The following is a 13,983-nucleotide window of genomic DNA, read 5'->3' on the forward strand; positions in this document are numbered from 1 at the left end:
TTTATAATGGTATTATTTCTTTAGTAGCACATATACTTATAACTCAACCTATTTAAATGTTTATAAGTATTCCATCTTGTGGATAGGCCAAAATTTATTTAATCTCTCCTCTATTGGGGGGGCATTTAGCTGTTGTTCCTAATTTTCATGATTGCAAACAATTCTGCCATGAACCTCCTTGAACAACATCTTTGTATGTGTGTGTGTGTGTGTGTGTGTGTGTGTGTATTTCTGAAGGATGGTTTCCTAAAAGTGGTGTTGAAATGTAAGAATATGTACATTTTTAATTCTGCTAGCTCCTGTCAGACTGCTTCCCAAGAAGGATTTAGCAATTTTCACTTTCTGCCACAATGTGTGAGAGTACCATTCTCTTTGCAACCACAGCCTCTTCAACAAATTAGAGCCATATACGTAATTTTCAATTTTCTAGTGGCCACATTTTCCAAAAGTAAAATTCATTTAAATAATATACTTTATTTTACCCAGTATATCTGAAATGTTATCACTCCATCGTGTAACCATTATAAAAATGATATTTTACTTTTTTTTCATAAAGTCTTCAAAATCTGGGGTGCATTGTACACCTACAGCACATCTCAGTTCACACTAGCCTTATTTCAGGGGCTCAATGTGCACGTGGCCACTGGCTCCGTAGCTGATAGCACAGCTCTCGGCATATCTTTGGGGAAAGCACAACTAAAGTGGTATCCAATTTTTTAGACCAAGAGTTTACATCATCAATATACTTTACATCAAAACATTCCTCTCCTCTATGCCAACATTGCTCCAAGGAGACCTAACAATAGAACATTCATTTAACAGGGCCTTGCTCAAGCATCTTATATTATAGCCTTCCGGATCAGGGTGTTAGGCCTGGTTCGCTGTAAGGGTTAATGAGTATTTGTGGGACAAATGGCTGAATGGACGGTCAGTCCATAATTTCACAGCCCCTCTGACTTATGTAAAAACAGGGAATTAAGGGATCTTCTCTCATTCTCTATACATCTAACACCTGCTCAGCCAGAGCAGGACACTGCAGCCACAGAAATCTTTCTTAGCTATCAAGACTTTCCTGTGAGAACAGGAGCCTCAGAAACTTTACCCATACAGCTTTCTCAGAGAGTACCTCCTCTGTCTGTTCTCTCTCTCTCTCTCTCTCTCTCTCTCTCTCTCTCTCTCTCTCTCTCTCTCTCTCACACACACACACACACACACACACACACACACACACACACACACCGCAACACATCTCACATCTTTCTTCTTCTAAGGTCCTTTAATCCTACAGAAATGTACAATAAAGTTTTACTAAAATTAACATATATAATTTTAAAGCTTACCACAGTTTTAATTTAAAACTAAAAACACAAATCATCGAAATAATTCCATCTTATCATAAAAACTCTGTGATACAGACAGAGTAGAGGTTAAAAATCCTTTAAAATAAGGAGGCTATTATTTTTCCTACTCTTCCTATTCTTCCTGCTGGTGTAACTGGATGTAGCCTATTTTTCAGGGTAAGCAAAGACCAGGTAAACTCAGCACACTTTACCTTTTGCCAGAAGCAACTCGACAATATCTGCATAACCCTTCCAGGCAGCAGCATGCAAAGCTGTGTCTCCCAACTTGTTCTATGGTGATAAAAAGAGAAAGTAGCTTAATCCCCTCACCTTTTTCACCCAGCCCTCACAACCCCCATGCCCTCTGATGGCTCTCAGTCTGTTTACTATCTATGAGTCTGTTTCTATTTTGTTTGTTAGTTCATTTTGTTCAGTAGATTCCACATGAGTGAAATCATATGATGCCCTGGCTGGTGTGGCTCAGGTGATTGGACCAAAAGATTGCCGGTTCAATTCCTGGTCAGGGCGTATACCTAGGCTGTGGGTTTGATCCCCAGTGGAGGCACATACGGGAGGCAACCAATCAATGTTTCTCTCATCTCTCCTTCTCTCACTCTTCCTCTCTCTCTCTTTCTCTATCTCTCTCTCCCTCTCTTTCCCTACCCCTCTCTCTAAAATCAGTAAAACATATACTCAGGTGAGGATTTTTAAAAAAAGAAATATAGTACTTGTCTTTCTCTGACTTGCTTATTTCACTTAGCATAACAGGGTGGTGAACACACAACACATTGTACAGATAATGTATTATAGAATTATATACTGGAAACCTATGTAACTTTATTAATCAATGTCATCCCAATAAATTCAATTTAAAAAATTAACAAAGAAAAAAAGTAACATTTTAAAAATAGAGTGTAGACTGAGAACACAGGAATTTAAGCTTGCTCTAAGTCAGTGATTTTCAAGCTTTTCAACTCATGGCACACATAAACTAATTATTATAATTCTGCAGAACAGCCAAAAATATATTTTTTGCCAAGCCAACAAGAAAAAATAGGTATAAATTTGGTTTACAAAAAAATAATTAATGTAATTACCTATCCTTTTTGCTCCAACGTAACTTTTAATTAATTTATTTATTTCTAAAACATCAATTTGTTATTCCACTTATTCATGCATCCATTGGTTAATTCTTATATGTGCCTGACCAGAACTGAACCTGCAATCTTGGCCTATCAGGATGGCACTCTAATCAACTGAGCTACCTGGCCTGGGTAAAAGTGACTTTTAAAAAAAATCAGGTGCCTATACATGTATATAAGGATTTCTGGTACTAAGAATTAACTAAACAAACACAACCTTATCATACAACGTGACCAGGATATGTCCTATATATTTATGGTTCAAGACAGGGCATTCACACAGGACAGCTACTATTATGTTGTCTGTAGTCATTTTTTTATTTGACAATCTAAGGGAAAAGAGGTCAGTGCCTCTGACTAAATAGTCAGGTATTGCACGTTTTAAAAATTCTTGTAGCACACCATTTGAAAATTACTGCTCTAAGTAAACCTCAAATGAGAAGAAAGTTATAAAATCCTATAAAATTCCAAAGAGGGAAAGGAGACTCAAGAGATGGGAGATGAGACATGTAGGGAGATGGAATGGGCTGGAGGAAGAGAAACTGCAGTGACAGAACCCAAGCGGAAGCACAGAGGCCTGCAGAGCAAGACACCAGGAGGAAGCCAGCAGACTTCCTTCCACAGAAACCTGGCATGAACTGGGAACTGGAGATGCCTAGAGACACGGGAGCAGGAATGAGGCATGGGGGTGAAAACAAGGGTACTGGGAAAAAGTGTTTATAAGAAGTAACCCCAGAACCCCAGAACACCTGCCTCTCTCCTTGCTGCCGGAGGATTCAGTACAGATGCTAGAATTACCCTGCCAAGAAATTAACCAGAGAGTTTTCTAGCTCATGGACACTAGGTACAAAAGATTGTGGCAATAAGGCCAGGAAATACAACCAGGGGCTAGCTGAAAAACCTAAAACCTGAGCAGTAAGACCGCTCTCCCAGGAAGCTGGAGGTTACTTTGCTGTTGAAGCTGATCAGCCCCACATGTGGAGGAGGGAGGGAGCACTCATCCTGGCACATAGGGACAACCCAACAAAACAGCCAGGACTTCACCACTTCGCCCTATGGAGAAGCCCACCAGACAACAAGCCCCACAAGCACACAGAGCTTCTAATTACACTTAAACATGAAGGGACAAAGACACTAGGTATTTGAGGAAAACCTCCTGTATTTGAAAAAGAACCAAAACAAAAAGTCCAATGAATCTCTGAGGGAAATGATACTGTACTGTGAATAGCAGGAAATGTTTTCAAAAGCTATAATTAACATCAGAGATATAAGGCAATATTAAATAATGAAACAAGAAATAAAGAACGCTATTTAAAATAACAATCATCCATCAAAAAACTACTAGACTTAATACATGAATTTGGCAATGTAGCAGGATACAAAATTAACCCCAAGAAATCTGAGGCATTTCTATACACCAATAGTGAACTTTCAGAAAGAGAGATTATAAAAACAATCCCATTTACCATCACACCAAAAAAAATAAGCTACCTAGGAATAAACTTAACTAAAGAGGTAAAAGACCTCTACTCAGAAAACTACAGGACATTGAAAAAAGAGATAGAGGAAGACATAAACAGATGGAATAACATACCGTGTTCATGGATTGGTAGAATCAACATCATTAAAATGTCCATACTACCCAAAGCAATCTATAAATTCAACGCACTTCCCATTAAAATACCAATGGCATACTTCACAGATCTATAATGAACTCTCCAAAAATTCATCTGGAATAAAAAAAGACCCCGAATAGCTGCAGCAATCCTGAGAAAGAACAAAGTAGGTGGGATCTCAATACCAGATATCAAGCTGTATTACAAAGCCACTGTTCTCAAAACTGCCTGGTACTGGCACAAGAACAGACATATAGATCAATGGAATAGAATTGAGAGCCCAGAAATCGGCCCGAACCAATATGCTCAATTAATATTTGACAAAGGAGGCAAGAACATACAATGGAGCCAAGATAGTCTCTTCAATAAATGGTGTTGGGAAAATTGGACAGATATATGCAAGAAAATGAAACTAGACCACCAACTTACACCATACACAAAAATAAACTCAAAATGGATAAAGGACTTAAATGTACGACAGGAAACCATAAATATTCTAGAAGAATCCAAAGGCAACAAAATCTCAGACATATGCCGAAGCAATTTCTTCACTGATACAGCTCCTAGGGCACTTGAAACTAAAGAGAAAATGAACAAATGGGACTACATCAAAATAAAAAGCTTCTGCACAGCAAAAGAAACCATCAACAAAACAACAAGAAAACCCACTGTGTGGGAAAAGATATTTGCCAATGTCATATCTGATAAGGGCCTCATCTCCAAAATTTATAGGGAACTCATACAACTTAAAAAAAGGAAGATAAACAATCCAATAAAAAAGTGGGCAAAGGACCTAAATAGACACCTTTCAAAAGAGGACATTCAGAAAGCCAAGAGACATATGAAAACATGCTCAAAGTCATTAATCATCCGAGAGATGCAAATAAAACAACAATGAGGTACCATCTCACACCTGTCAGACTGGCTATCATCAACAAATCAACAAACGACAAGTGCTGGAGAGGATGTGGAGAAAAAGGAACACTCGTGCACTGCTGGTGGGAATGCAGACTGGTGCAGCCACTATGGAAGACAGTATGGAGTTTCCTCAAAAAACTGAAAATGGAACTCCCATTTGACCCTGTGATCCCACTTCTAGGAATATATCCCAAGAAACCAGAAACACCAATCAGAAAGGATATATGCACCCATATGTTCATAGCAGCACAATTCACCATAGCTAAGATCTGGAAACAGCCTAAGTACCCATCAGTAGATGAATGGATTAGAACACTGTGGTACATCTACATGATGGTATACTATGCTGCTGTAAAAAAGAAGGAACTCTTACCATTTGCAACAGCATGGATGGAACTGGAGAGCATTATGCTAAGTGAAACAAGCCAGTCAATGAAGGAAAAATACCACATGATCTCACTCACTCATGGATAATAGAGACCATTATAAACTTTTGAACAATAATAGATACAGAGGCAGAGCTGCCTCAAACAGATTGTCAAACTGCAGCAGGAAGGCTGGGGAGGGTTGGGGGGCAGGAGGGAGGGGGGTAAGAGATCAACCGAAGGACTTGTATGCATGCATATAAGCCTAACCAATGGACATAAGACACTGGGGGGTAGGGGCGGCCAGGGGATTGTCAAGGGCGGGGGGTAAAAAATAAAAATAAAAATAAAAATAAAAATAAAGATCCCAAATCCTAAAAATAATAATAATAATAATAATAAAAATAACAATCAGAGTAAAAGAAAGAGCTTGGGGTAAACAGAATTTTAAGATTGCCCCCAAGACTCCTGCTCCTGGCACACACCCACTGTATAATTCCCTCCCTTTGAGTCGTGGTTGAGACCAGTAAATATAATAAAATATCACTCCCATAATTAGGTGTCTAATCAGTTGATGTGGAGTTCATCAAAAGGGAGATTATACTGGGTAGGCCTGACCTAATCAGGTGTGCCCTTTCCCAAAAACAGGTATAGTGTCAGAGACACAGTCTGCCACTGGCCTTGAGGAAGAAAGCAAATAGTCATGCTGAGAACTGTCTATAGGGATAAGTGGTCTCGGAAAGCTGAGGTCCACATTACTACCAGTACAAGAAACTCAAGTCTCCTGGCAACCTCAAGAGCTTGGAAAAGGATGTGATCTCCATTTGAGAATCCCACTCTAGCCATACCTATATACCAACCTATGAAACCTGAGCAGAGAACCCATCTATGTCATTTTGGTCTACAGAAAATACAAGGTAAATGGCTGTTATTTTAGGCTGCTATTTTTGTGGTAATTTGTTACATAGCAATAGAAAAGTTATAAAATAGAAAAGGCAATCAAAATAAAACATGAAGATAAAAGTGAGGGAAAATCTTAGAACTAAGAAAATTGGAGGTTCAACCTAAGAGGTCTAACATAGCTACTAATGGGCATTCAGAACCATAGAACAAAAAAAATGATCAGAGAATGAGCATATGAACTATAAAAGAAATAATACAAGATATAGGCCCACACTGAAGTCCATCACTGTGAAATTTTAGAACACCAAAGTCAAAGACGCCAATGAAGAGAAAATGTAGATCACACACAAAAGAATGGGAATCAAAACCTCTCAAAAGCAACCCCAGAGAGTAGAATACCATGGAGGCATGCCTGCAAAATTTGGAAAGAAACCATTTACAACCTGTAATTCTGTCAACCAAATAATCAGTAGCAAGCTCCCCTCTCTCAGGAATCTACTTGAAGACATGTGATTCATGATATGATTTTCAAGACACTATGATATGATTTTTTCATGCCCATAAGCTACACAGAAAGAACAAGACAGGTGTATTAAATGACTTTCATGTAAAGAATCTTACCTGTTGGTCCAGTTCAATGTTTGGTTGAGTAAATAGCATTTCTACTATATCTGAAATTCAAGAAGAAAAAATAGTAAGTTTTTAAGATTTTTTTAAAAGCCTGATAAAACTAGGCATAATAAGTTTAAAGAAGAGAATTCTTTAGAAGAATCTTCAAGAAAATCCTTACAACAAACTTTTCAAAATATATCTAAATTGAAATCTTCAGACTCTAAAAGGGAGAATTACTTTGGGAATTTTTTTTTTTCCAAACAATTTGGCTTTTGCATTTTCACATGACATCTATTATAGGAATATTTTTACATTTGCTATGATATTTATATCACTAATTATTAGTGATATTTATATCACTAATTTGTGTTTATTAGCTAAAATAAACTGGGTATCTTTTGGGACACAACCATAAATTTCCCTTTAGCTATGTGCTATTTAATTTGTTGGCTTTTTTGTTTCTCATTGTTGTTGGGATTATGTTTTTGGGTTGTAGAGAGAGGTCTAAAGAGAGTGGTTGTGGCAGAATGTTGGCCAGTTTGAAATACATCTAGAAATTCCATCTGTCATTATTACGAGGGACTATAACAGAGAAAGTTACCAAATGAATCACTAACTAAAGCAAATGCTCTTTCTCCTGAATCTAGCAGTTTGCATTAATCTTCAAATGTATATGATCAAAGCATATGTCATGGAAAAAGCTAAGCTAGAGGAGTCCATTCTGCCCCTTTCTGCTGTAAGATTAGATATTGGGGTTTGTTTTTAAATGACTGTTGTTTTCCTGTAACTGTGCCAAGTCTGAGTAAAGGAAGCTTCCATTATTTCAAGTCAAAGAGGTCCATGTAGGAAGGCTGACTGATGACATTCAACCTACTGTTTTACAAAGAAAGCTTCCAGGATCAGGGCTATTGGCTGATGTTCTAAAGGATTTGAAAAGAATAACCAATTTTTTTTTCATTTCTGTAAATCTGACTCCCCTAGATGAAGTACATTTTTCAGAAGCACAGACATTTATGGTAACAAACAAAATGGAATACCTTTGTGACCCCCATGACAAGCCCAGTACAAGGCAGTGCTGCCAGCTTTGTCTAAGCCATTGACACCGACTCGGTTGTCCAGACACTCTCTCAACCAGCTCAAGTTGCCTGAAAAAAAAATTTACATTTATAAAAACACATGAAAAAGAATTTTGTTTTTTGTTTGGCCTTTAAATCAATTTCATCCTGCATACATTTCCACTTGCAATGGCTTAATCAGCAAGTCTGAAAATAAGACCTGCTGAGTAATGCATCTATTATGGTATATTTTGACTTCCAGTTTATTAATGGAAAGCATTAACATCAATTTTTAATAGTAGGTTAATGGGAAAAGTTGCCTAAATGGGTCTGCTTAAGGTATTTTTACTCTATAAAAAATAGATATTTTTTCCTTTGTGAATTCCTGAAATTTGGGGGGGAAAAAGTCAAACCTAAGAAAAAGCAGACACTACCTATATTCTTATTTTAAATGCACTTTCAGTTCTTACAAGAAAAGAAACACTAAATAACCTACTCAGATTTTCTACTCATATATTAAAGTATAATACTGATTTAAAATCCCCTGGCTAATGCCCTAAATATCTAATTTACAAAAAAAAAAGTTTTAAATGTCAGTTTTGTAGCTCTACTTATGCACAATCCTAAGCCAATAATTTCCTTTTGCATATTCAGATTTCAAAACGACCTAAAATAGAATAAAAGAATCCTTGCAAACACTCCCCATGCAGGGTTTCTCAACAGTAGACTTACTGACATTTGAGGTTGGGAAATTCTTTGTTATCGGTGCTTCCCTGTAGCCTATAGTATATTCAGCAACATCCCCAGCCTCTACCCAAAAGGTGCCAGTGGTATTCCCCTAGTCATGGCAGTCAAAATGTCTCCAGATATTGCCAAATGTTCTAGGGTGTGGAGGGAGGGAATTACTCTCAGTGGAAAACTACTGATCTACAGGATAAGGCCTCAGGTACAAGGCCCATCCCGTTGCTCCCTCCTTCCCTGATTCCACCCTTATTCACACACACCATCAACACTCTCCCAAATGCCGTACCCCCAAGAAGCCCCCACCCTCCTGCCCTCCTGTTACTAATTCTGGCCTCTGGAGCCTGTTTAACTCAAACACGCTTCCACTGCTGTACATATCACACCATCTTGTTCTGTCACACACACCTCTCTCTTTCCAGACTTTAACCTCTGGGAGTCACAGACCATTCCTTTCCACTTGCCACTGAGCCGGGGTATATAAGGCACTCAAAAGTGTGAGTGACTGACAATTTAAAATCAAAATTACATGTATCTCTCTAGGATGACAGAAGGCAGAACAGAGACTGCCTCTGGGGGAGACAGGGATTTAACTAGAACGGGAACTTTCGGGGATGACAGAAACATTCTAGATCTTGGATCTTGATCCTGGTATTGGTTACATGGCTGTACACATTTGTCAAAAGTAACCAAACTGTATAATTAAAATCTCTGTGTGTCATTGTTCTGCATATCTCAGTCGAAAAGAATCACACCTACCTCTTTTTGCAGCTTCATGCAATGGATTGTCAATGGATTCCGCCTGCTCAGCCACTAGACGGGAAAGATAAAGTATAAACCCAGCGTTGAGAGTGTCACCCAAAAGGTTCACTAAAGCCTTCACAGTCCCCCAGCTCCCACAGAGCCAGCGCCTTCTGCAATCCAGCTTCCCTTACTGAAAGTGTGTGAGGCAGGGGGGGGGGGGGGGGGGGGGGCAGAATAGCAGAAAATCTAAATGATGTTTCCCACTTTAAAAGAAGCTGAATTATGTGTTCAATGAAACCAAGCTAAGCAATAACACAATAACATAGCAATTAACTGCAAGTATAAACAAAACAAACAGATCCATGGCCTGCATACCAGTTTATTCAAGTTTTAATAAACAAATTTAGTCACAAAAATACAAAAGACTTTGATGTTCATTTTTACGTTCTGAGAAAGCACACTCTATGAAGATGGCTGAAAAGCATTGTTTCCAGTGTGTGTGTATGGGGGGAGGAGGGAGAGAGGAAAATATTTTGCTTCCTGTATTCAGAAAGGACAATGAGTACAACTACCTGCCTCCAAGGAAGGTGTTGTCACTGCTATCCTAGAATCAGCAGAGGTGACAAGACTATTGTTCAAATGAAACTTCAGACACACCCCCTCCCTCCATACAGGGCTGGAACTGGATACCCCCTTGGCTACCAGGGACCCAGGGCCACATTTTACACTCTCAGTGTCTATGAACATTTTACACCCTCGGGAATCAGGTATATTTGAGATTTTAAAGGTTAGAGAAATGGAGAAACGTTTAAAGTCTTTTTAAATCCAGAACAGTATCGCCCTAAAACCAGGGCAGGTGAGGCCCCTGTGTTGGGCCCCAAGCCTCGGCCGTCCATCCTCTCCCCTCCCCCCTCCCACTGGGAGCTTTCAAGTGCCTTCCTTGAAATTTTCTAAAGTCCCCTTCCAGTGCTTAGAACTGGTGCCTGATACCAGCCCCATTGGCCTAAGGATGCATCCAATGCTAAAGTCAAAAGGAACCTTAGATGTGACTTAAATCGACCCTCTCATCACACAGATAGGGAACAGTCCTGGGGGTAGCAGTTCAGTGCCTTCAGTACGGTGCCTGGTTATTAGGAAGTGGAAGGAAAAGTATTAGAACCCAGGACCCTTGTTTATCAATCCTGGGCTCTATTGACTTTGCCGATTTCTAGGAAACTCTGCTTTCTCCTCCCTCCAGCTACAAGTGTGTTCAGAGCAGGGGCCACATCTCTCTGGTCAAGCTGCCCAAACCGCCCCTGATAGGCATCTGATGAACATCACTGCCCCCAAATGAATTAACAAGGCGAGGTTACTTCATCAGGAAAGAAAGGGCTGGTCTAAGAAACCATCCGTGAGATGTAGTTTAACAGCAAAAAAAAAAAAAAAAGTTCTAAGAGTTGAATGAAGTAAAACGTGTGTTTCCTTGGAAACCCTGGGTCCTTTCAAGAATGCTACAATGCCTTTTCTTAAGCCAATGAGTCAAGGCTCAAGCACTTCTACTGTCCATGATCATTTTATTAACAGGAGGCTCACGGAGAAGAAAATGTCCTACACTGACAGTGACTCCATTGATTTCTCAGCCAGGGCAACAAGCAGAGAGGCCTCAGGAACCAGAGAACTGGAAGTGCACAGAGCATACCAAAGTGCAGCCCCGGCCATGCTTACCATAGTTGCTTGGGATTAGTCCAGTCCTGCCTTTGGAGGTGCCTTTCCACCAATTGGTATCACTCTGGGGAAAGAAGAGTTTTAAGTGATACCAAATCCAGTGTACATTCAATCGTTTTTAACACCATTGGAATCTCATGGAGCGTACCAGCTCTACAAAATGCCCATCGGCCCTGCTCACAATCATCAAGCTTCCTCATTTCCTAGTTACGGGTGTCCATACATCTTATCACTAAATTACAAATATTCACACATCTGTCTGCAACAAATTAAACGCATTTCATCACAGAGCCTCAACAATCCAACAGATCAAACCGAGATAATATGAAGGAAAAGAAAAAAATTACATTTGGTTTATACAGAACACGTATAGAATTTTTTTGTCCAGACTAATTTTTATTAGCGTCAAGACTTTTTGTTTGTTTTCTAAAGATCTCTTTATTTCACCTTTATTTTTGAGATAAATTTTTATTACAGAATAATCCAAACCTATACAAAAGTAGAAAGAACACTAAATGAACCTACACGTACCCATTTTCAACCACATGAACTATATACTTATGGACAATATTGCTTCATATACACCCCTACCTATAACTTCCTTCCCCTTCAGATTAACTTGAAATAAATTCTAGACATCATATTAGTTCAATATCTGCAAATATTTCACTATGTATCTCCGAAAGATAAGGACTTCTCAGACATACTTATAACATTATCCCAGATTCAAATTTTTTCAACAATTTCTTAGTATCATCAAATATCTAAATCAATACTTAAATTTTCCAGTTGTTCCATAACTTGGAATCCAAATAAGAGCCAAACAATAGGATTGATTGATTTGCCCCTTAAGTCTCTTTTATTCTATAGGTTCCCCCTTCATTTGTTTTTTCACTCCTTCACAGTCTCCTTGTTGGGGAAAAAAATCCATTTGTTTTGTAGTTTCCAACAGCCTGGATTTTGCCTGTTGAATTCCTGTGTTAGCAAAAATGTGTTTTTCTGTTCCCTGTATTGCCTCTAAATTGTTCATTAGTTTTAGAGGCTTAATTAGGTTTAGATTCAATTTTTTTTGGCAAGACTATTTCATCTTGATCTCTCTCATCGAAAGACACACAATGTCTGGTGATCTCTCCTTTTGGAATGTTAGTAACCACTGAAGAGCATTATCTGGATCCATTATTTCATAGGGGTTGCAAAGAGGATGACATTCTAATTCCATCATTCCCACTTCATTTAAATAACTAGAATATCTCTTTAAAGAGAAACTCTCCCCCATCAACTCCCAGGCTCTCCAGAGATGAAATTCATGAAAAAGGGCAGAATAAATGCTGATTATTCACCGTAACAGATGTCAGAATAAAAAGTTGGTTCCCTCACATCCCCTCAGGGTGTCTGATAATGTTTATTTTGATATATCATTAGGAATTCATAATTTAAGCATAGTAAATGTGTTTCAATCATTGGGAATTGCTACTGTAACTGATTGCTCAAGTTGTCCTGTCTTTGGCTAGTGGCAGCCTCTCCAACATAATTCCTCTGTCTTTCTAACATGACCCTAGGTCAGTGATGGCGAACCTTTTGAGCTCGGCATGTCAGCATTTTGAAAAACCCTAACTTAACTCTGGTGCCGTGTCACATATAGAAATTTTTTGATATTTGCAACCATAGTAAAACAATGACTTATATTTTTGATATTTATTTTATATATTTAAATGCCATTTAACAAAGAAAAATCAACCAAAAAAATGAGTTCGCGTGTCACCGCTGACAGGCGTGCCATAGGTTCGCCATCACTGCTTTAGGTAGTCTTGGTAGCTTCCTGGCATTCTAAAAACAAGAAGTTAGGGATTATCTTGTACCTTAACTGCCCTAGACCTGGTACCAACAAAAGAGCCTTGATCCTTTTAATGGGAAACAATATAGAATTATTAGTTGGTTATTTTTTTTTTCTAGGCCTTTTCAAAGCACAGAGTAGGAGATAATGTCTTGTTTCATTTTAGGTAAAATATGTTCTATTCAAATGCAGAGGTACAGGGTTTTTACTTACCCTCGTTGATCTTACATCCATATATTCTTTCTTGCAGGCTGAAAATCCCAGTTTTCAACATCACTGACCTAATGACTCATTTGCTCCAAAATACACATGCTACTCTCTCAGAATAGTGATAGTAACAATCTCCAACAAAATCATGCTTAAAAATAATTTACAATTTTTTTGGCAGTTCTTTTTGTCCTTCATCCATCTTCCACTAGAGATGTCAGTCCAACTGCTGAGTTTTAAAGTCACTTTCAATAGATCCTCTCTGTGTGGTTATTATAGTGAAGTTCACTTGATTTGGGCTGCTTTTAATTTTCAGGGATTGCTTTTTACCAATTTAATTGTATGACTATGAAAAAGTTTACATGATTCCAAAGTGAGATCTCCAAAATAAAGTATAATTTTTAAAAAATCTATCTTCCATCTATGTTCCCTCTACTCTATTTTCCTTCCCCCGTCCCCCGAAGAAACTATTTTTCAAATTTTATTTTATGACTCCTTCTTTGACTTTTTATTACAAATTGAAGAAAATAGGTTTATGTATATCCTCTCACCTTTTTTTAGATAAGGGATGGCCTGCTATCCACATTTGTTCATCTTGCTTTTTTCACTTAAATTACTCCACAGTATGGGTATTCCTTACTCTTTGTAGCTTCATCACACTCCAATTCAGCGGTTTATTCAACTATTTTCTTGTTTTTCAACATATGGGGTATTTTTAATCTTATGCTATTATACACTGTGCTAAAATGAGTAGACTTGAGCATATGTATTTCTAGACAGAAACATTTAAATAATGTTATGG

At 38.3% G+C, this 13,983-nt stretch overlaps 1 protein-coding gene across 1 annotated transcript in view; it reads right to left on the reverse strand.

The window, feature by feature from the left end:
- OSTF1 (osteoclast stimulating factor 1) overlaps nt 1–13,983 on the reverse strand; it is a 59,389-nt gene that overhangs the window by 9,767 nt on the left and 35,639 nt on the right. The window contains exons 4-8 of the mRNA XM_036330808.1: nt 11,141–11,204; nt 9,452–9,505; nt 7,934–8,041; nt 6,906–6,955; nt 1,553–1,631 (exon numbers count right to left, since the gene is read on the reverse strand). Of these exons, the coding sequence (XP_036186701.1) occupies nt 1,553–1,631; nt 6,906–6,955; nt 7,934–8,041; nt 9,452–9,505; nt 11,141–11,204 (355 nt within the window). The remainder of the gene's footprint in view (nt 1–1,552; nt 1,632–6,905; nt 6,956–7,933; nt 8,042–9,451; nt 9,506–11,140; nt 11,205–13,983) is intronic.

Source organism: Myotis myotis, unplaced genomic scaffold (assembly GCF_014108235.1).
Source record: "Myotis myotis isolate mMyoMyo1 unplaced genomic scaffold, mMyoMyo1.p scaffold_m19_p_12, whole genome shotgun sequence".
NCBI classification, from domain to species: domain Eukaryota; kingdom Metazoa; phylum Chordata; class Mammalia; order Chiroptera; family Vespertilionidae; genus Myotis; species Myotis myotis.